The sequence below is a fragment of the Nycticebus coucang genome, chromosome 22, assembly GCF_027406575.1.
Source record: "Nycticebus coucang isolate mNycCou1 chromosome 22, mNycCou1.pri, whole genome shotgun sequence".
Lineage (NCBI taxonomy): Eukaryota > Metazoa > Chordata > Mammalia > Primates > Lorisidae > Nycticebus > Nycticebus coucang.
Window position 1 is genome coordinate 44,085,364 of NC_069801.1, and position 22,856 is coordinate 44,108,219.

Below are 22,856 nucleotides of genomic sequence, written 5' to 3' on the forward strand. Positions count from 1 at the left end.
TGAGCACAGCCCAGGCCAGTTCTAGGCCCTCCCCATCACCTGCAGCCTGACAGTCTCCTCTGGTCCTCTGACACAGGAAGGCAGGGGAGAGAAAAGGATCCTGTCCTGGGGTCAGGACCATTAGTTGACCGTATAGCCTTGGGCAATTTCCTTTCCCACTTTATGCCTCAGTTTCCACACATGGTGTTGAGCCACGTGGTCTCATGGGCCCTCCCACCCCTAAGGTTTCTCATTTGGTGACACAGACTCGTACTTAGTGGGCCTCCCCAGTAGGTGATGCTTCTCCAGTGCTGTTTCATCTCCTCCTGGAAGCAGCCCCTTGAGATGCTGCCGATCACAGATGAGGAAACTGAGGCTCAGCAAGGGGACAGCACTTGCCTAGGGTCACACACCTGGCAGAAGGCAAAGGTTTGCCATCAATGCAGAGATGTTCCAGTCCACTTCACATTCTGCTACACCCACTCAGAAGTCTTGGCAGTGCTAGGGATGCAGAGTTTACATTTGAGGGCAGGAAATTGTCAGAAACACGTGCACCTTCCAAGGTTCACCAGATTGCAGAGAGAGTGTGGAGTTCTGGGCAAGAACAATACACCAATTAACAGGGCAATTGTAAGACCGTGTTGGGGGGCCGTGTGGAGGGAGGAGGGGAGAACCAGATGTTCCCACCAAGTTTCCAAAGTAGCACGGGCTTCCCTCGGCCAGCACACGTGTTTTCTCTCCAGTGAGTATGCTGGGTTTCCAGTTTTCCCCTCCTGGAAGAGGCATCCCAAGCCCATATTTATGTTCCGTCTGAAATTAATGCAAGGGAAACTTTCAAATGCTAATCTAGTTGCCAGGACCGGCCAGCCGGATATCAAGCTATGGCGGTGTTTGTTTTCCCGAGGAAGTATGGCAGGAGGGCTGGGCAGGTGGGCCGGTGGGTGGATGAACAACTGGTCTCCCAAGGAGTGTCTGGCGCGAAACTGGCAGACTAAGCTTCCTTTCTCTTGCTTTGTGTGCCAGCCCAGGGCAGGGTTGGGGCCTTTCCAGTTCATTGAGGACTGAGACGACGCCTCCCTGTACCCAGCCTCATGCCAGGAGCTGAGACATAGTCTCCACCTCTGAGGAGGTCACAGTGTGGAGGGAAGATGGCAGACAAACACTCGCAGGACAGTGTGAACCATGCAGAGATGGAGGGATGCCAGGCTGATGGCTTGAAGTGGAAGGGGCTGGACACAGACCAGAGTGTGAGGAATCAAAGGAAGAGAGGCTGGAGGGTGTTCCCAACAGAGGGCACAGCAGGAGCTCAGGCACAAAGGGCAGAGACAGCACAGCTTGTGCTGGCCCAGCAGTGAAAGGGGAGGTGGGCAATAGAGACAGCCCAGGCTGGGGCCGGGGCCTGTGCCTCCCCTTGGGAATCCTGATTGCTGTAGGACGGGTAAAGGGAGCAGGTTCAAGCCAGGACCATAGAACAGTCCCCCAGACACTTGATCAGCTGTAAGGGACTGAGTGCTCCACCCCTCGAGGGTGGATGTGCTCCTGTCAGGCCTGCACAGGGTATTCTGACATCCCCCAGGGAGCTGGCCATGTCTGGGTGGAGCCAGAGATTCTGCCCACTTTTACCGCCTTCTCCTCTTTGGAGGCTGCTACAACTTGGATGTCAGAAATGAAAGGGCCCCGGGGCTTCAGGGGCCAGCTCAGCTCTGCCATCAGTACTGCAAAGATGGCACAAATTCTAAGAACAGCACCCCACCTACCATTTCTCCAGCACTTAGAGTGTATTTAACACTTGATTCCTCTTCTCACTTGCCCTCACAGCAACCCTGCTGAGGGTAACAGGACTTGCTCCTTGTCATACTGGCAGAAAGAGGCAGGTGTGGCACAGGAAATACACACATCAAGGGCACTTCGTGGAGGCAGCTGCTGAGATTGGGGTTCCCCAGATGCAGGCCAAGCCTCTCTCTGGAGGCAGGATCTGCTTCTGATGTGTGTCTGGGAGTTGCCAGGCCGAGGGTCTTCCCCAAGTTGTTGCTTTCCTCTTAGAAGATGCCACCCTTCCCAGCAAACCCTTTTGGTTCTTAAAGGGTATGAGTCTTTTATTTCCTTTGGACCAGATCCTCTTTCAGTTAACATTTGGTTTAGAGGCCAGAAGCTTCCACCCTTTGGTGAGGGTATAAGCCCTGGGGATTGTGACCAGCCGGTGCTCTTAGGGCCTGAAGTCCACTGTACTTTCTCCATTAGCCTTTACTGGGTCCTGGGCTACATGTCAGGCACATACCAGGCCCTGGGGACTCCAAGATGAGTCAGATATGGCTCCTTGTCTCTCTGGGGGAGACCTCTCCAGACCCAAGCAACAACCATGTAGGATGATCCCAGGTTAAGTCAGGATAGGGCCTGTAACAGGTTGCGTGAACCATGGGTGCAGTGCACAGTCCAGGAATCCTGTGGCCACAACAATCACTCCTTATGCCACCCAGAGGCTTCTCTCCTAGAATTACAGCACCCCAGGACCTTAGGGAGCTCATTGCTGGCCAGCCCCATGGGCAGGGACAGGGGCCCACCCTTCCTGAGCCTCTAGGTCACTTGGAACTGAATCTGGCTCTTGGAGTTTCCCTGCAGTGTCCGCGATGGGTCCTCAAAAGCCACAAAGTATCCTGTTCCCTCCATCCCCTCTCTCCTGTGTGAGAGTCCTGTCTTTGAGGACTTGGGGCTCTGAGGGGCCAGGGTCCTGGAAATAAAAGTGGCCAAACAAGGGCTCCCATTAATGGAGTGATCGAGCCGGGCCAGGCCCTGAGCCACACAAGTACTAGACGGCTGCATCTCAGGCTCCCTGGCACAGGGAAAATTCCAGAGCTGAGAGAAGCTAAGCCACTGATCTGCCCACGGTCACTTCTCATAAGGATCATGCTGGGTCTCTAACTCTCTCAGCCTGGCGCTGAGAGGACACTTTCTTCTCCTCTTGACTCTCCCAGGAGGAGTGCTGACTCCATTGCTGAGATCCATAAATCCTCATTCATGACAGAGCAGCGCTGAGACCCAGCCTGGGCTATGAGCAGTCCATTCTTCTTGATTCTATCTGTTCCAGAGGGTCAGGACTGGCTCCAGCTAGGGATGAGCCAGGATGGGACGGCTATTCCTCTGGCTGGCTGGATGCTCTGGGCTGAAACAGGAATGGCGACTCTGGCCAAAGACTGCAGCCCACAGCAGATGTATATATGGTGGGGCCACAGGGCCCTCTGAAGCACAGTCAAAAACTGTGGAACACTTACGGACGCTGTGGCCCTCATGCTCTAGCCTGGGAAGTGTGGCAGGCCGTGGGTGCTTGCCAGGGAGAGGAGACAGCAGCTGGGTGTGGGCTGCCTCTCGTTTTTCAGGTGAAAAAGGCCCTCCATGGACTACGGCTGCTCTTTTATGTCCAGCCATAAGCTCTGAGGGGCTGCAGTTCCTGAGGCCACCAAGTGGAGAAATGTCAGGACGCGCTTGTGTGTCTTGTCTAGAGGACCGCTGGAATAAAGATGGGAACCAGGAGGTAACTAGACCTGCAGGGAAGAAATTTCAACCACTTCTCACCTCCTCCAGGAAGCGTTTCCAGGCTTGCCCTGCCCGTGCAATCACTCAGACCTCTGCCAGGCCACATGTAGCTGCTGAATGCTGGGGCTGAAGGGGCTTAGACTTCACTACATCTAAGCCCCTCAGTGTGCACATGGGGCAAGGAGATGCTCTGAGAACAACACAGGGACAGTCTCAGAATGCAAGCACTTTCCATGACACCAGGCTGTCTGCCCTTTCCACTCTCCTGTCCTTGACTTAGCCCTCACCTTGCCCTACTTTCTTTACCTTGTGCTTAGCACAAGTAGAACTGTGACAGCAAAATCCTGGGGGACCGTGGGAGCCCAGAGAGGAGGGGCAGGGCATTCTCAGCAGCACAAAGGCCCAAGCAGCATGGATGCTTTTCTTTCCAGAGAGGCTGGCCATCCAGAAGAACATTGCAACCATCATTTCACTCTAGATCTAAGACTCTGACTTCCTATCCGTACTTTGATTTACCAATCTGCCAAATGGAATAATAAATACCCCCTATCTCCCTCCAACAAGAATTGAGGATGTGGGTGCTATATGAGGGATATGAGTATTCTTCAAGCAGGCTAGTGTCTACTGTCCAGGAAGCAACTGCCATTGTTATTAACAATAAGAAAAATGTTAACAGTTGTTGATATGTTGGGCTTATATCTCTCTCTTCTCTCAAGTCTGGGTCACCACCACTAATCTTCTCTGTCCCAAATACGCAGGCATGTTTATGATTCTGGGTCCACAGCACTCCAGTAGGGTAGGAGACAGAGGCTGGAGTAGGCCTGGGGGCCACATGTGCAGGATGTGTGGGCTTTGGGGTAAGAGACCCAGTGTCCATCTCCAGTGCTCACGCGGCCTGCCTTCTAACTGCTGAGGTTCTGCTGTCAGCCTGGACCTCTGCTTCCTGTGGGGCCGGTGGAAGAAGCCCTACACGGAGGGATTTTCAGGTCCTAGAAGGCTTTTAGCTCCATACTCCTCCTAAAGAATCTAAGTGTGGTTGGGAAAACTATGGTAGAATGTTAGAATGCACTGATGCTAGAACCATGTTAGGAAGCCAGAACCATGCAATCTCAGGACAATGGGATTCTGGAATGTCAGAGTTAGAATTATGTTCAGATGACAGCACACTAGGATTATGGAATGTGTGATAACCCCTGCTTCTCAGAGTTTGAAATGAATGGACTCTAGAGGTTATCTGATCTGCCCTTAAGTATGGCTTATGCCTCCAACCCAGGTCTTCCAGTTCCTACGTAACTTATTCTATTCCAGAAAAAGAAAAAAATGCTAGAGTATTCCTGGATGGCTGAATAAGTAAACTACCCGAGAAAAGCTGTTTCTCTAGAGCCAGAGATAAAACTATCATTTTCTTCTAGTGCCTAGGACTTAACTCACCCCTCCCCCCGTGAGGCCCGGGGCCCAGGAGATTCCATATGACTGAATGGAATGGATTTCATTCTGTGCAATCTTGCCCAATATGCCTTTAGAGAACATCTTCTGGGTGTTGGCAATTTTGAGATGTATGGGCCCTGTCCTTGAGTAGTTCACATGCAATGGGATGGTTGTTGAATAGTGGGTACTAGGATAACATCAGGACACAGGCCTGGGGGACAATATCCACATATGCTCCCTAGCTGCTCACTGTTGCTGGAGAAAATCTTACAACCTGCAAGTTGGCAAGTTCATGGGCCCCAGTGCTGGTCATCACCCCCATGTTCCCAGCATAGACAGGGTGGACTGTGGCAAGCTTGCCCTGGTGCTGATTTCCAGCAGACGTTACAAATCAGTCAGGACCTCTTCTATGCTGAGCTCTGATGTGGTTTTATCATCCTTTGTGCCAGTGGTTCTCAACCTGGGGGTCGAGACCCACAGTAACTGTATTAAAGGGCTGTGGCATTAGGAAGCAGAACCACTGCTTTACAGCAACGCGCTCCAGGCAGCTGCTGCCATTTGATCACAGTTGGGCCGTGGATGAAATCCACTTAACTCTTGTCTGGTCAGTTCTCTCTTTCATTTATGTTAAATGTTCTCCCCTTTGAAGAACCTTCCCTCCTCTGCTTCAGACAGTGGAGCTCTGATTAGAAGCCATCAGTTAGGAATCTGCTCCACTCTCCACCATCCAATTACGGGCCTGCTGCCTCCTCCCTGCTTCCCTGCAGTTACAGGTGAGGGGTGCCCTCCCCTACCCGAGGATAAACTCTACACCTGAGTGCTACCTTTCTGCCTTCTTGGAAGCTCCAGCTTGTCATTTTCTCCCTCTCTCCTTCAAATATCATCAGCCTCACCCATCAGAGTGTATTCTTTCCATCACGTTTTAAGCATGCTCAATTCTTTCTCATCTTATAAAAACAGGTGGTAGGTGGGGAGAGCAATACAGTCACCAGCTTTTTATTTTGACAAGTAAGAATGTTAAGATCCCTATCTGCCTTCTATAGCCATCATTTTTTTTCTTTTTTAGAGACAGAGTCTCACTTTATCGCCCACGATAGAGTGCCATGATGTTACAGCTCACAGCAACCTCCAGATCTTGGGCTTAGGTGATTCTCTTACCTCAGCCTCCCGAGTAGCTGGGACTACAGATGCCCGCTACAAGGCCTGGCTATTTTTTTTTTTTTTGGTTTCAGTTTGGCTGGGGCCAGGTTTGAACCCGCCACCCTTGGTATATGGGGCTGGTGCCCTACTCACTGAGCCACAGGCACTGCCCACCATCATTGTTTTAACGTAAAGGACATTGTAACTTCAAACACAGTAAATAAGGGACAGTTTCAGAATATAAGCCTATAAATTGAGTTAATTTAGCTAATAAAAAATTCACCACCCAATTACTTATTTTTCTCAGTTATTTGCAGATCAGAGGAAATCTGATGACCTGTAGCAGCAAGTGACTGGACTAGAAGACCCTTGGGGCCCCTTCAGGCTCAACTTGTCCAGCTGCATGAGCCTAGTAGTTGGGCAACAGCCCTCCTCTCCTCTGGGGCTGACACACCCGTCCCTGGCAGCAACCTGCTTCCTTCCAGAATGTCTGGGCTTGAACTGGCCACCTCCAGAGAGGTAGAGCTTTCATCTGGGACCCTCAACACTACCCAGGCCTGCAGAGAGCTGTCACACATGCCTGCAGCCCATCTGCCCTGAACCAGCAGAGTAACCTCCTGAAGAGGTCACACAGCGCCACATTGTGGGAATGTCACAGACACTAAGAGCATTCTTCTGGAGATGTGCCAGCTAAACAGACTCTTGTTTCCACAGACTCATCAGTATTTCTGAATGTATACAGCAAGGGCATCATGTGCAGAACTGGGATCCAAGCGGCCAGGGTTCATGTCAAAGGTCTGCCTGCATGGTCTTGAGGAAGCCATACATGCTTAGTTTTCATCTGCAAAGTGAGGATAATGGAATCATCCTTATGGTGTTATTGTGAAGATCAGAGAGGCTGCAATGGTGTCCAGCACATAGTCAGGGTTTTATGATAAGAATCCCTCTAGCACAGTAGAGCATTTGAACTCTGATCTAAAATGACTGTTCCCAGCACAATCCCAAGAGGCAGGTGTATTATCCTCATTTTATAGATGAGGGACTGAGGCTCCTGGAGGCAAAATGGCTTTCCCAGGGTCTTAGCTGACAGTGGCTGGGCCTCAGTTTTACATCCAGGCCTCCCAACTCCACAGCTCTTACCCTTAGAGCAGAACAGAGGCAGGGCCAGGTGGTCATCAGCTCTGGGAACCCCAGTCCGTCCTTGTGGGCTCTCGGGATGGGATTCTAGGGCTGGGCTGAGTGGGGGTGGGTCATCATAAGCACTGGCAGAGCCAGGCAGGAGGAGGGGCATGTGTGGCCCCTTCAGAGCTTCAGAGCCACAGAGCCTAGGGCCATCCGCTGGCCAGAACTTTGGCAGGGTCCTGGCTTGGACATCCAGCAAGCTGGTCTGGGAGCGGCTGGCAGTCTTACATGGTGCCTCTGTATCCTAAGGTATTTCTTAGAGACATCCATTGGCTTTGGATCTGAGAGAACTCTGAGTGAGTAGACACGTGCTGGGGGGAAGGCCAGGTGTATTCCTGGAAGTGCAGACCCTTCCTTCTGCCCACAGCCTTGGGGGTCCTGGCAGCACATGGGCTACAAGAATCCCACAGAGTCCCAAGGCCCTGACTGCCCGGCAGTGCAGGAGGACCCTGCAATGGGACTGCAGATAAAGAACCGAGTGGGCGTGTCTGCAGCTCATGCTCCACCAAGGGAGTGCTTGGCCCCAGCCCTGCACATAAACCCTGCAGCTTGTTACCGGATATGGGGAACAACATGACCATAGGAATGTAACAAGGCCGGGGTGGACGTTTCTCACTCCAGATTTCATGTGGATGCTGTCCATGCCAGTATGCTGACTCTGTAATGGGCCGGCTCAGCTGGCTTAATGTCCTGTACCCGAAAATAGAGCCCTTGGATGACAGCTCCAGGGCCTGGGGGTCCAGTCCTGGCTCTGTCCTAGACCTGCCATGAGCTCTGCCCATGTCCCTGCCCTCTGTGGACATCAGTTTGCCATAGCTATGAGGCAGGCTCAAGCCTAGAGGCTCTGTCCAGCTTTGAAATTCTTGGGTTGAGGGGAGATTTGGTGTATGGATTGGGCTATTTGTTCCAGGTGTGGCTGAGCCAGAAGTGGCAGCTTCCAGGAAGATTTGCATGTGGCTCCAGGCCTGTTGTGTTTGGAGAGCAGGTCTAGGACAGCCAAGTCACTTTGCCCTGACTTTACTGCCAGCCTATCCTAACAAGCTTGCCAGCTGAGAGGAGGCCAGGAAAGGAGGCCAGAGCTGCTGCAGGCTTAGGTGGAGATAATGGCAGTGGGGTTGGATAAAGTGGATGGCTGTGAGGTTTTTCTGGTGACCTGTCAATAGGACCGACCAGTGACTGTCTAAATTTCAGAGATGGGAAATAGGAGCTGAGCATGATGTCTGTGAGCCTGATGCTTGAGTGGTTATTTGTGCCCCCACAGACTTGGGGTTCTAAGAAAAGGAGGCCAGTTTTCAAGGCTGCCTGCTTGGCCCAGGATGACCTTGGTCCTGGGCCTGGGACCGGTGTGGCAGGGAGGCCCAACCACTTAGGTGGGGCATGTGGAATGCTGGTTCCCTCATTGGCCTCCTCCAATGATGGCACCCCTGGGGGCTCCTCCTAGGCCCAGGGAGGAGCCTGGGGGTGACTGACTGAGACTGGCTTTCCATTTGACTATTCCAGGACAGGATGCTGCCCAGATGCCCACAGGAAGGAGGGCTGAGAAGGTGAGTGAAAGTGAGAGGGAGCAGTGGGAGCAGTTCCCAAGCTATGCACATCCTCAAGCTGACCTGACACACGCCATCTTCCAGCAGTTGTCCCACAGCTGGAGAGTGACCTACCACATGGTCAGTCAAGTCCAGTTCCTGCTGCTCCCTCTAGGAAGCGCCTCTGGACACTCTACAGGAATGCACCCCCATCTCTGAAACCTGTGGCTGAATGGCTCCTGTAATCCTACTTGGCCCTTTTTGTTCAGATGAGTAAACTGAGTCTACGAGGGGAGAAGGGACTTGCCAGAGGCCACTACAGGCTACGACACCGCACTGGCTGCAGAGGGCCTGCATCCATTTCTGAGTCCCTTTCAGGGACCTCTAACTGTGCTAAATTTGCAGGGGAAGGAAGAGAGGACTGGACAGATGGACCCCTGGCTCTTGCCCTTGAGGTATCTGGCTGAATGGGAGTGGGAGGGACGGACATCAAACAGTGGACATACTTCATTATAAAATCAGGATGTCCACAAGGGCCTCTGTGGCTTAGACTGACTGTCGCCCTGGGGGGTGGTGCATGGGTGACGGGCAGGGGAGGACAGGGCTGGGGCAGCAGCTGTGAGTGCAATGCCAGACCCAGAGAGCCATCCTGATCCATCTCACTTAGTTCTCACAAGCAGGAGGCAGACTTTGGCAAGTACCATGAACAAGAAATAAACGTTTGTTGCTGTAAGCAACTGAGCAAAAGCTGACTAATAAAGGAAGCAAAAGGAAAGATTAAAGATGGCGGCCGAGTAACAGCTTCCCTGCAACTGGGAACAGTGAGTCTGGGGAGACAAGAATCCAGGCATCCCTGGCCGGCGGGATCTGCCTATAATCATCCCTTTGAGGATACAGGGAGCCAGCAAGGGACTTCTGGACCCCAAGAAGAGGACAAAAACAGTGGAAAACTGGCAAGTGGTTGCGTGTGTTCAATCGACCTAATCACGCCGGCAACCGTAAGTACAAGCAGCAGTGAGACTGCAAACTGGAAAGGCCTTACCTGTGAACTGTTTTGGTGTTCTTGGACTTGGCACTCAGTTGAACTGCCTTGGGGAGAGCTTGAGCAGGAGTGTGGAGAACACTGGGCATTGTCTGGGGCCTCAGACTGAGCCACTGAGCTGGGCGCAGGAAGCCATTGTGAAAGAACTGCCCTGGCAAGCTCTGCCCTCAGGGTCTCAGAGCAAGGATTGGGTGGGTCAAAGTAACCTACTGACTGAGCAGCCTAAAGGCGGGGACTGAGCTGCCTTACAGCCTTAATCCTTAGGGGCAGAGTGAGATGGTTTTGGCACACTGGAGCCTTGGGCTATTGCCCTGGGTAGAGTGCCGTGATGTCACAGCTCATAGCAACCTCAAACTCCTGGGCTTGGCGCCGCCCAGAACTCCATAAGAGCTGTGCAGTGACCCCTGACCTGTGACCCGCACCCACCGGGCCTCCACATTCCCTGACCAGGAATTGCGGAAGCCACGCAACCCTGCGTCCTCCCTCCTGTGTCCTCCCAGCTTCCACACTAGCCCATTCATCTGGACAGGGACTCTGGTAGCTGCGTGCCCTTTTGAGCCCTCCCTGCCTCCACGCAGAGCTCTTCTCCTGACCAGAGACTGCTGGAGCCTTGGGCTCTCTGTGCCAAAGTCACTGGGCGCCTGGCACTCCCAGAACCATGCGCACCACCCCCAGCCCTGTTGCTGGATCCGGGTGTACCACAAACTGGAGCTGCTTCCACAACCAGAACTCCCTAGCTAGAGCAGCCCCAGAGGAACTACACAGGGTCACTCCCTACAAAGATCCAGCAACAATAGAGTGATCCTGCTGGGGTCTAATCTTGGAGAGACACCTCCCCAACTCTGAGGACAGCCAGAGGCAACGGTGAAAAACAATCATGAGGCGATATCAACAGAAAAACTCTGGCAATATTAAGAATCAGAGTAGATCAACTCCCCCAAGGATCAACGGGGCAGAAACAGCACAAGACCCCATCCACAAACAAATAGCTGAGATGTCAGAAATTGAATTCAGGATCTGGATAGCAAATGAGATCAAATTAGAATTCCAAAAGTTATCTCAAGAATTCAATGGATTCAAAGACCAAATGACCAAAGATTTTGACACATTGAGACAAGAAGTTGCATCCCTCAAAGATCTGAGAAACACAGTAGAATCCCTCAGCAACAGAATGGAGCAAGCAGAAGAAAGGATTTCTGACATTGAAGACAAAGCTTTCGAATGCTCCCAAACCCTCAAAGAAGAAGAGAAATGGAGAGCAAAAACAGACCACTCTCTCAGAGAGCTCTCAGATAATTTGAAGAAAACCAATATTCATCTTCTAGGGATCCCTGAAAATGACGAAGTGGCTTCACAAGGCACAGAGTCATTCTCCATGAGATTATGAAGGAGAACTTTCCAGACATGCCAAGAGATTCCGAAATTCAGATAGCACACAGTTTCAGAACTCCAGCACGACTCAACCCAAATAAGACATCCCCCAGACACATCATAATCAATTTCACTAAAGTTAATATGAACGAGAAAATTCTTAAAGCTGGCAGACGAAGGAAAACCATTACCTACAAGGGGAAGACTATCAGAATAACTGCAGATCTCTCTGCTGAAACCTTTCAAGCTAGAAGAGGATGGTCATTGACTTTTAATCTCCTACAACAAAATAACTTTCAACCCAGGATCCTGTACCCAGCTAAACTGAGCTTCATTTATGAAGGAGAAATTAAATACTTCAACGACATTCACATGTTGAAGAAATTTGCCACAACTAAACCAGCTCTCCAGGACATTCTTAGACCTATCCTCCATAAAGACCAGCATAATTCTCCACCATAAAAGTAAACCCACCCAAAAAATTTTTGATTGAATTCCAACTTCCACAGTTGTAAAAGGATTAAAAATGTCTCTCGAAAGGCTTATCAATACTCTCAATTAATGTGAATGGTTTAAATTGTCCTCTAAAGAGGCATAGGTTGGCGGACTGGATACAAAAACTCAAGCCAGATATCTGCTGCATACAAGAATCACATCTTACATTAAAAGACAGATATAGACTCAAGGTGAAGGGATGGTCATCTATATTCCAGGCAAATGGAAAGCAGAAAAAAGCAGGCGTTACAATCCTGTTCGCAGACGCAATAGGCTTTAAATCAACTAAAATAATTAAGGATAAGGATGGACACTTCATATTTGTTAAAGGTAATACTCAATATGATGAGATCTCAATTATTAATATTTATGCACCCAACCACAATGCACCTCAATTTATAAGAGAAACTCTAACAGACACAAGCAACTCGATTTCCTCTACTTCCATAGTAGTTGGAGATTTTAACACCCCTTTAGCAGTCCTGGATAGATCCTCCAAAAAGAAGCTAAGCAAAGAAATTTTAGATTTAAACTCAACCATTCAACATCTGGACTTAACAGACATCTACAGAACATTTCATCCCCCAAAAACCTGAATACACATTCTTCTCATCAGCCCACGGAACATACTCCAAAATCGACCACATCCTAGGCCACAAATCTAACCTCAGCAAATTTAAAACAATAGAAATTATTCCTTGCATCTTCTCAGACCATCATGGAATAAAAGTTGAACTCAATAGGGCGGCGCCTGTGGCTCAGTCAGTAGGGCGCTGGCCCCATATACCGAGGGTGGCGGGTTCAAACCCAGCCCCGGCCAAACTGCAACCAAAAAAATAGCTGGGCATTGTGGCAGGCGCCTGTAGTCCCAGCTACTTGGGAGGCTGAGGCAAGAGAATCGCTTAAGCCCAGGAGTTGGAGGTTGCTGTGAGCTGTGTGAAGCCACAGCACTCTACTGAGGGCCATAAAGTGAGACTCTGTCTCTACAAAAAAAAAAAAAAAAAAAAAAAAAAAAGTTGAACTCAATAACAAAGGAACCTGCATACCCATACAAGAACATGGAAGCTAAACAACCTTATGCTGAAGGATACATGGGTTATAGATGAGATTAAAAAGGAAATCACCGTATTTTTGGAACAAAACAACAATCAAGACACGAATTACCAGAACCTCTGGGATACTGTAAAGGCAGTCCTAAGAGGGAAATTTATAGCACTGCAAGCCTTCCTAAAGAAAACGGAAAGAGAGGAAGTCAATAACTTAATGGAACATCTCAAGCAACTAGAGAAAGAAGAACACTTCAACCCCAAATGCAGCAGAAGAAAAGAAATAACCAAAATCAGAGCAGAATTAAATGAAATTGAAAACAAAAGAATTATACAACAGATCAATAAATCCAAAAGCTGGTTTTTTGGAAAGATCAATAAAATAGATAAACCTTTGGCCAACCTAACCAGGAAAAAAAGAGTAAAATCTCTAATTTCATCAATCAGAAATGGTAATGATGAAATAACAACAGACCCCTCAGAAATTCAAAAAATCCTTAACGAATACTACAAGAAACTCTTCTCTCACAAATATGAAAATCTGAAAGAAATCGACTAATACCTGGAAGCACGCCACCTACCAAGACTTAGCCAGAACGAAGTGGAAATGTTGAACAGGCCTATATCAAGTTCTGAAATAGCATCAACTATACAAAATCTCCCTAAAAAGAAAAGCCCAGGACCAGATGGCTTTACGTCAGAATTCTACCAAACATTTAAAGAAGAACTAGTACGTATACTACTAAACCTCTTCCAAAATATAGAAAAAGAAGGAATATTATCCGAAGCATATTCTACGAAGCAAACATCACCTTGATCCCCAAACCAGGGAAAGACCCAACAAGAAAAGAAAATTATAGACCAATATCACTAATGAATATAGATGCTAAAATACTCAATAAGATCCTAACAAACAGAATTCAACAACACATCAAAAAAATTATACACCATGACCAAGTCGGATTTATCCCAGGGTCTCAAGGCTGGTTCAATATAAGTAAATCTATAAATGTAATTCAACACATAAACAAACTTAAAAATAAAGACCATATGATTCTTTCAATTGATGCAGAAAAAGCTTTTGATAATATCCAGCATCCCTTCATGATCAGAGCACTTAAGAAAATTGGTATAAAAGGGACATTTCTTAAACTAATAGAGGACATCTACAGCAAACCCATAGCCAATATCATATTGAATGGAGTTAAATTGAAATCATTTCCACTTAGATCAGGAACCAGGCAAGGTTGCCCATTGTCTCCATTGCTCTTTAACATTGTAATGGAAGTTTTAGCCATTGCAATTAGGGAAGAAAAGGCGATCAAGGGTATCCACATAGGGTCAGAAGAGATCAAACTTTCACTCTTCGCAGATCATATGATCGTGTATCTGGAAAACACTAGGGATTCTACTACAAAACTTTTAGAAGTGATCAAGGAATATAGCAATGTCTCAGGCTACAAAATCAACACCCATAAATCTGTAGCCTTTATATATACCAACAATAACCAAGCTGAACAAACAGTCAAGGACTCTATTCTTTTCACAGTAGTGCCAAAGAAGATGAAATATTTGGGAGTATACCTAACAAAGGACGTGAAAGATCTCTACAAAGAGAACTATGAAACGCTAAGAAAAGAAATAGCCGAAGATGTTAACAGATGGAAAAACATACCATGCTCGTGGCTGGGAAGAATCAACATTGTTAAAATGTCCATACTGCCCAAAGCAATATATAATTTTAATGCAATTCCTATTAAAGCTCCATTGTCATACTTTAAAGATCTTGAAAAAATAATACTTCGTTTTTTATGGAATCAGAAAAAAGCTCGAATAGCCAAAACATTACTGAGCAATAAAAGCAAAGCAGGAGGAATCACGCTACCAGACCTGAGACTGTACTATAAATCCATAGTGATCAAAACAGCATGGTACTGGCACAAAAGCAGAGAAGTAGATGTCTGGAACAGAATAGAGAACCAAGAGATGGATCCAGCTACTTACCGTTATTTGATCTTTGACAAGCCAATTAAAAACATTCAGTGGGGGAAAAGATTCCCTATTTAACAACTGGTGCTGGGTAAACTGGCTGGCAACCTGTAGAAGATTGAAACTGGACCCACACTTTTCACCATTAACTAAGATAGACTCTCACTGGATAAAAGATTTAAACTTAAGACATGAAACTATAAAAATACTTGAAGAAAGTGCAGGGAAAACTCTTGAAGGAATTGGCCTGGGTGAATATTTTATGAGGAGGACTCCCCAGGCAATTGAAGCAGTATCAAAAATACACTACTGGGACCTGATCAAACTAAAAAGCTTCTGCACAGCCAAGACCATAGTGAGTAAAGCAAGCAGACAGCCCTCAGAATGGGAGAAAATATTTGCAGGTTATACCTCCGATAAAGGTCTAATAACCAGAATCCACAGAGAACTCAAACATATTAACAAGAAAAGAACATGTGACCCCATCTCAGGGTGGGCAAGGGACTTGAAGAGAAACGTCTCTAAAGAAGACTGACGCAAGATCTACAAACACATGAAAAAAAGATCATCATCCTTAATCATCAGAGAAATGCAAATTAAAACTACTCTGAGATATCACCTAACCCCAGTAAGAGTAGCCCACATAACAAAATCCCCAAACCAGAAATGTTGGCGTGGATGTGGATGAAAGGGCACACTTCTACACTGCTGGTGGGAATGCACACTAATACGTTCCTTCTGGAAGGATGATTGGAGAATACTTAGAGACCTAAAAATAGACCTGCCATTCGATCCTATAATTCCTTTACTAGGTTTATACCCAGAAGACCAAAAGTCACAATATAACAAAGACATCTGTACCAGAATGTTTATTGCAGCCCAATTCATAATTGCTAAGTCATGGAAGAAGCCCAAGTGCCCATCGACCCATGAATGGACTAGCAAATTGTGGTACATGTATACCATGGAATATTATGTAGCCTTAAAGAAAGATGGAGACTTTACCTCTTTCATGTTTACATGGATGGAGCTGGAACATATTCTTCTTAGCAAAGTATCTCAGGAATGGAAGAAAAAGTATCCAATGTACTCAGCCCTACTATGAAGCTAAATTATAGCTTTCATATGAAGACTATAACCCAACTATAGCACAAGACTATGGGGAAAGGGCCAGGAAGGGGAAGGGAGGGGGGAGGTTTTGGTGAGGAAGGGTAATGGGTGGGGCCACATCTATGGTGCATCTTAGAATGGGTACAGGCGATTGCACTAATGTACACAGCTATGATTTAACAATAAAAAAAAGAAAAAATAAAAAGGAAGCAAAAACAATATCCTGATGCCAATGTAGACATTGCTGTGCCCAACAGGGACAGCCACAGAGAAGGGAAGAAAGAGTGAGGGAAAAGGGGAAAATGACAGAAGGAATGGGGAGGGAGATGCGTGGTGAGTCTTGCCCCTGAACATCTGGTCCCTGCATTGCATGAAGAGGCCAAGTCCCCAGAAGAAAATATCAAGTGTATAGTTCCACACTGTGGCGTGATGAGAGTGACGATCATAGCTGCAATTTTGAGTTCCTACTATGTAGCAGGTTATTGAAATGTTATCTCTAATCTTTCCGACCATTCTATAAGGTAGATATTTTCAATTTGTCAAATAGTTGCTGCTGTCACTGCTCACTTACAGAAGACAGAAGTGAGCCTTTAAGAAGATCCCAGCCAAGGTGATGTGGCTGGACTGGGGTCTGGAGCCAGGACTGTCTCCTCACTGGGCCACGTGATCCTCACAGCCTTGGCCCTGGGCTGGGCTGACCAGTGGGAGCTGGCTTTAGTTCTGGGCTCTCATGTGACTGCCTGGGGCATGAAGGGGCCACAGAAGCTATCCTGGCCCTGGCAGGGGTCATTTCCCTTGTCCAGAGGGACCATTATGAAAGAACTTTTGACCAGAAGCAGAGAATGGCTTTTCCTGCCCTATTCTGGAGCCTAATTTTTCTCTTGGTGAAGTAGAGGTTAGGGAGGGGCCAGTAAATCTCCCAGGATTCTGCAAACTATCCCTTCCCTGCCGAGGCCCAAACCTGCTCCGAAGGCAAAGAAGCAGATCTTGTCTTCGTTCTCTTGCAGAAGTGCCATGACCCTCTTCCCCATGCGCTCGTTCCTCTTATAGATGAGCTCCTGGCGGAAGTAGCTGTCGATCTCCTGGGCCGTCACCTGCTCGTGCGGAGGGAGGGTGGTGTTGATGAAGTTGGGCAGCTGTAACGGCAAGGCAGAGGCTGCCTTCAGTTCTTTGCGGAGGGAGGTGGGCTTAGATTAACATGCATAGCAGGGCCAGGCGGGGCTGGCAACTTACCTTTAGGAGGCCCCTATGGGGGGCTACATGTTTCTTATCAATTCCCAAACCCTTTAAGATGATCACTGTTGTTCCTGGTTTACAGATGAAGCAAGCAAGAGTGGAAAGATCCAGAGACGCGTGCAAAGTCACACAACTGGTGAAGTGGCCAAGCCAGAACGAGAGCCCAGCTGCAGACGCCCATGCGTACTGCTCTGCTTCGTGTCTGCCCTGTTTAACCCCAGGTCCTAGATGCCGAGGTCTGGGGAGGCTAGGACGTTGCTCACCTCACTAAGTACTCTCACGTCACCCCTGGGCCCAGCCTCCCATGTACAGGAATTCAGTTCAGCAGGAGGGTGTGTGGGGTCAGCTGAGGTGCCTGGTAGAGCAGGAAGGCCAGTGGGTCTGGGATTAGGCTTCAGCTCCTATTCTGATGCTGGGCAAATTACTTAACTCTTCTGAGCCTGTTTTCTCCCTTATACGATGAGATCAAGTGAGGTGATGGGTGCTGTTGTGGGTTGCCTTCAGCCCTCGTCACCCTACAGAGATAAGAAGAGGGCCATCCCCTTTGGTTTTCCCAATGTTTGGGCCACCATCTGCTGCCTCCACTATCTCCCCATACCTGGCTCCTCTGCATCCCAGAACATAACCCAAACCCCTCCATCCCTTCTTGAAGACTCCAGGACCACTTCCCCCATGACAACGGCTTCCCTAACAACCTGGCTTAGAACTGAACAGTCTAGCTTTCTCAGCCACGTGCACCTTACTATCACCCCATACTCCACACCCAGCCCTGTGGCCCAGGAACAGTATCATCAACAAATTCTTGAACTAAGCAGAGAGCTCCCTGGGTTCTGGGGCAGAGTCTCGGCATTCCTGGTCCCCAATGCCTGGCACAAAGAAGATGAACCCAGTGAATGTTCCTTGAACCCTGAACATAAAGCTGTGCTTTCCCTTCCTGGCCACAGAGACCCCTCCTGTGTTCTACCATGCCCAACACTTAGTCTTTCCAAACTGGATGACAAGTCCACGTGTTCCAGCACAATCTCTTCCAGTGTGTGCAGGGGGTTGTTGAGGAAACTGAGGCAGTGAGTCAGAATATGTCTTCTCTTTCCCCACAACTTGTAAGTGCCATCCCAGTCTCCAAGCTCTTGTTTGCAAGACACCTTCCACCTGCTCTCTGCTCTTCCGCTGCTCTATCTTCACCTAGCTGGTCACAGAGCATGAGATGCCAGGCCTACCTGATTGGTGGACAAGGCAGGTGGAGAGCCTGACATGAGATACTAGTTTCCTGCAGGTTTTAGCCCCCCAAATGGTCGTGCAGCCCAGCCACATGGCTTCTAGAGTGGGTGTGGAGTTGTTAACACTCTTTCTGAGGGCAATGGAAGTGTCGATAGAGGTTGAACTCTGAGGGACTCTGAAGAGGCTGGGACATCCATCTGCCCTTGCTGTCTGCTGCCCAAGGACCAGTGCACTCCCTAGAGTGAGGCCGGAGGTTAAAGGATATGCACCATGAGGTTTTCTGCCAGAGAGACCTGATGCATTGTCCTGGCATGAACAAGACAATAAATAGCATGATTGGTGTCCCCTAACCTTGTGCAGTGCACAATCTGCATAGCTGTATAGAGCAGCCATGCTAGTCCCCCATCAGGGATGGCACAGAGTTGGTGCCCAGGCATGGTTTGCTTGGCAAATAGATAAATGAGAGAATGAAGTCCTCACCTCGCCCGTCACTACGGAAGGGATGACCAGCAGCCCTGACAAAACAGGCCACACTTAACCGGTGTGCAGCTTAGGAAACACCAGAGGCTTCAGAGTGGTGTTTCAGAGGGGTTATTTCTAGAAACGTGACCCTGACAGGCTTCTCCCCACTCCTTGGATATGTGAGAGAATGTGAAACTATGTTGTCCCAGTAAATAAATATTTGCTCAGTCAGTGAATGAATGAATGAATGAGAGGCAGCAGAGACACAAGGGTTATGAAGACAGGTCCTATCATTAGGCCTGTCATTAGACAGCCAGGACAGTTTGGGTTGGAATCCCTCATTTGCTTCTTACTAGCTGAGTGGCCTCTCAGAGACTCAGTTTCTAAATTGGCAATACGTCTAAATTGACACTCAGGTTCCCTGGGCTGCCCAATATACACTGTTGTAGGGACTAAATAAGATGAGTTCTGGAAAGTGCTTAGTACAGTGCATGGGACAAAGGAAGTCTTGAATCAGTGTCAGGCATTCTACAACTAACTAGTCTGGGCGTGGAGCCGGTGTGGTCGCCTTTGCCCTGTGATGTCAGGGGCTGCCGGTGAAGGGTGGCCTTGGCAAGCAGTAGCAACAGGGATGACAAATAGATGGCTTTCAGAACCATCAGAGCCACGAAAACAGCATTCTTTCTTCCCCCTCCCCGGCTCCCTGGGCCTGTGGCGATACTTAGCCCTTTCTCCTATACTTCCTGACCACAAATATACACTCGTTCTTCAGGGAGCCAAAAAAAAATTAACAAAGATAAGATCTCAAAACTTAAATTTCTAAGTTATGAAGGAGTCAGGCTGGAGACACTCAGGTTTCGTGGGATGCCTGATGCTGGCCCATGTTCTCTGCATGTTCCATGCTGATGGCCTTGGCTCCATGCCAAGGATGGGGCCTGGGTTTTGGCCAGGGTGGGGATGGAAGCAAATTAATGATATCATTAGACTTGTCAGTGGCCTTAAATCTTCCTGACAAGTTTAAGTGCAGGACACACAATAACATTTTAAAGAGGACAAGTAAAGTCCCCTGGGATGGGGTGATGAGGAGATAGGTTAGACAGAGTTGGGATGGGGCCATGGGGTGATATCGGTGTAGACTCTCCCCAGCCTATGTCCAGGACTGGGTCAGGTTTGACAGTCAAGTGGTCAGGTCTGCCAACGTCACTGACTTCAATGGCCATTTCCTTCCCTGTACCGCATCTATACAACAGACACCCCCTGAGAACTTGCAGAGGTCTCATCCTGTGTCAGATGGGGAGCCGTGGGGCACCCTCAGACTGGGTCTGCTGCCTCAATGAAGCTCACAGCCTGCCCACGAGAAACTATGGGGTATGTGCTTTGAGAGGGCAATGAGGAGTAAGTGAGTCCCAAGGTAGCACCTAATTAGGTGACCACGTGCCTTGGTTTGTCCAGGACAGCCCAGGTCTGTGGCTAGAGGAGATTGTCTCATGCCTGCTACTCATTTACCCTGAATTGTATTTGGTCTTTCACTCTGAAAAGTATCTGGGTTTGGACAATACACTGAAGGCAGGCTGGGGCTCAGGGCAGGCTCCCCGGGGCAGGGCCTGGGATTACATTGCCAATGCTGGGCACTAACGGTGCCAGTGGCCTCGGGGCTGCAGAGGCCAGGGCCAGGGCTATTTGTGAAGGTAGGAATGGTGGGGTCAGAGGCAGATGGGCAAAAATGAGATGCATCTTGGCCTCTGCCCCCATATCATCAACCTGGACCCTGCACCTATCCCACCTTGGGTCTCCAGAGGCCTCACTATCACCCTCTGCACTGCATCCAGAGACATCCCTCTGATTATACCACTCTCCAGTTTGAGCCATCCAGGCCTTCCAGCCCTCCCCAGGTGCTCCCCCGCTGTGTGGCCCCTGCTCTGCTCAGCAAGCCTTTCCTGCAGGCTCTCCACCAACATGGCTCCTTATCCCTAGCTGGTGGACTCTACTCTAAGCCTGGTTTCCCAATCACCCCCTCCATGAAGTCATCCCTGACTACAGAAAGAGTGACTGTGGCCTTACAGCCTCCAGTTACAGACACTACCCCACCTCAGCCACGTCCCTATGGGCACTGGATTTAACCTTGCTACTCTGACACTAGGCTTTTCCATATCTGAAGCCAGGGTTGCTCACCCCTCCCAAGGGGTCCAGTGGGGCTGGATTCTGCTTGTGTACCCCTGGGTGCAGCATGAGTTGCTCTTTTAATCCAGGTGGCCCAATCCACCCAGTCCTCTGTCCCACTTCAAGTACAAGAACTGTCAGGAGACCCCAGAGGAAAATCAGTGGTCTTTATATCTTTTACATTTACCTGGATGGAATCGAAATACATGGCAAGAATGGAAGAATAAATATCCCATGTACTCCATCCTAATATGAAATCAACATATAAGCAATTACATGCTCATAAGAACAATAAAACACGAATACAGTTCAGTTTGGGGGTAGAGGGAAGCAGGAGGGGGGGGGAGGACATTTGGCAGAAGGAGTGAGGGCAGGAGGCGGGCTCTCATCTAATGCGCACATAGTGAGGGTGTATAACACACCCCCCGGGTGAGGGGCTCTTCTACAAATGGAACTTTACCCTGGAAGTGAGAACAACGTAACCTAAAAATTGTACCCTCATATAAATTTGAAAAATAAAAAAAATGAGAAAAAATAATCCATGGTCAAATCACAGATTCAAAGACAGTCTGAGTTTGCCTTTCCCTGAGGCCCCCTCATGCCTCTTTCCAAGTATAGGATCAGCCACACTCTGGTCCCCAGCCTGGGCAGGTCACAGCCAGTAGTGACCAGAGCACCGTCTGCCACAGAACTCTGGCTGCTTGGAACTCACAGGCCTTTCCCCCAGCCGATGATAGGCGGGGCTTAGAAGCCAGATTCCAAGGAGCCCCTTGGTGTCAGGGTTTTCTATCACTCACCACTGAGTCAGAGCTCTCAGAATCCTGAGCCTCCTGAGCATTGTGACAAGGTCTCCCATCCTTTTTTCTTTCCCTCTACACAGCACCAAGCACACAACAAGTCTATGTATGCTTATGCAGCAGCTGCTCTATGACACATGCTCTGTGCCAGCCTGAGCTGGGCAGCGGGGACCATGGAACAGGCAGCACTCCCTGCCCTCAGGAGCTCATGGCCACCACAGACAGAACACCGGCCAGCCCAGTGGCCCAGCTAAGCTCTGGCTCCAGCCCACACTCACCCACCCACATCCCTCTCCTGTTCTTTCTTGCCTCGGGCTCATCTGTACGTGGTTTCCTCTGCAGGGACATTCTCCCTCCTGGTCTGTGGCCGACTCAGTTTCTTCTGTGACTATGCACCTTGCAGGAATCTTTCCTTCTCTTTCCAGCTAAAGGCCTGTCTAAATTAGCCTGCCACACAGCAGGGATCAACTTTGGGAAAATTACTCCTTGAATCCCCCCAGCCCTAGGGGGACTGTGAGTCTCTCAAATGCAGCTCTCTCCTGCTCCCCACTGGATCCCTTTTCAGACCTGTCTATCTAGCATTAGAAACTATTTCGTTCATTCAGTCAGTAAATATTTACTGAGTCCTGCCCTGAGCCAAGGACTCTCTAGCCAGTTGGGGTTTAGCAACAGATACAACAGATCCCTGCCCCCATGAAGCTTCCGTTCCAGTGGGGAAGAGAGAAGATAGTGCATTAGTGCATAGTCAGTCATCAGGGGACCAAGTGGATGGTAAGTTAGAGATGACAGAGGCCATGGGAAAGCTCAGCATAACAGAGGGTGGTGGGAGTGTGGGTGTGGGGCCAGGCTGCGGCTCTGAGCCTAGACGGTGAGAGGTGACTGTTGGGGCAGAGAGGGAGTGAGCCATCGGGATACCTGGGAAGAGTCTTGGGAGGAGGGACTGGCCAGCACAAAGGCAGAGGCCTGCAAGGAGGCTCATGAAGGGTTGGGGGAGAGAAGAAGGATGGGGGCAGGGAATAGGGGCCAAGTGGGACCGTGCAGAGACTCTGGCTTTCCCTCTGAGAGAAACGAGGAGCTTGTGCAGTGTCCTGCTCTGCCTGGGCCTACTGCTTCCTTGGGTGAATGATATTCTAGCTCCATGACTGAG

At 49.1% G+C, this 22,856-nt stretch overlaps 1 protein-coding gene across 8 annotated transcripts in view; it reads right to left on the reverse strand.

The window, feature by feature from the left end:
• The window catches only part of TRABD2B (TraB domain containing 2B), a 254,575-nt gene that overhangs the window by 34,674 nt on the left and 197,045 nt on the right, over positions 1-22,856 (reverse strand). For all 8 annotated transcript variants that reach the window (XR_008376864.1, XM_053575780.1, XM_053575782.1 and 5 more), the window contains exon 4: positions 16,798-16,972. Coding sequence is in view for 7 of the 8 variants with exons in the window: in XM_053575780.1 (XP_053431755.1) it covers positions 16,798-16,972 (175 nt within the window). In the remaining variant the exon portion in view is untranslated. The remainder of the gene's footprint in view (positions 1-16,797; positions 16,973-22,856) is intronic.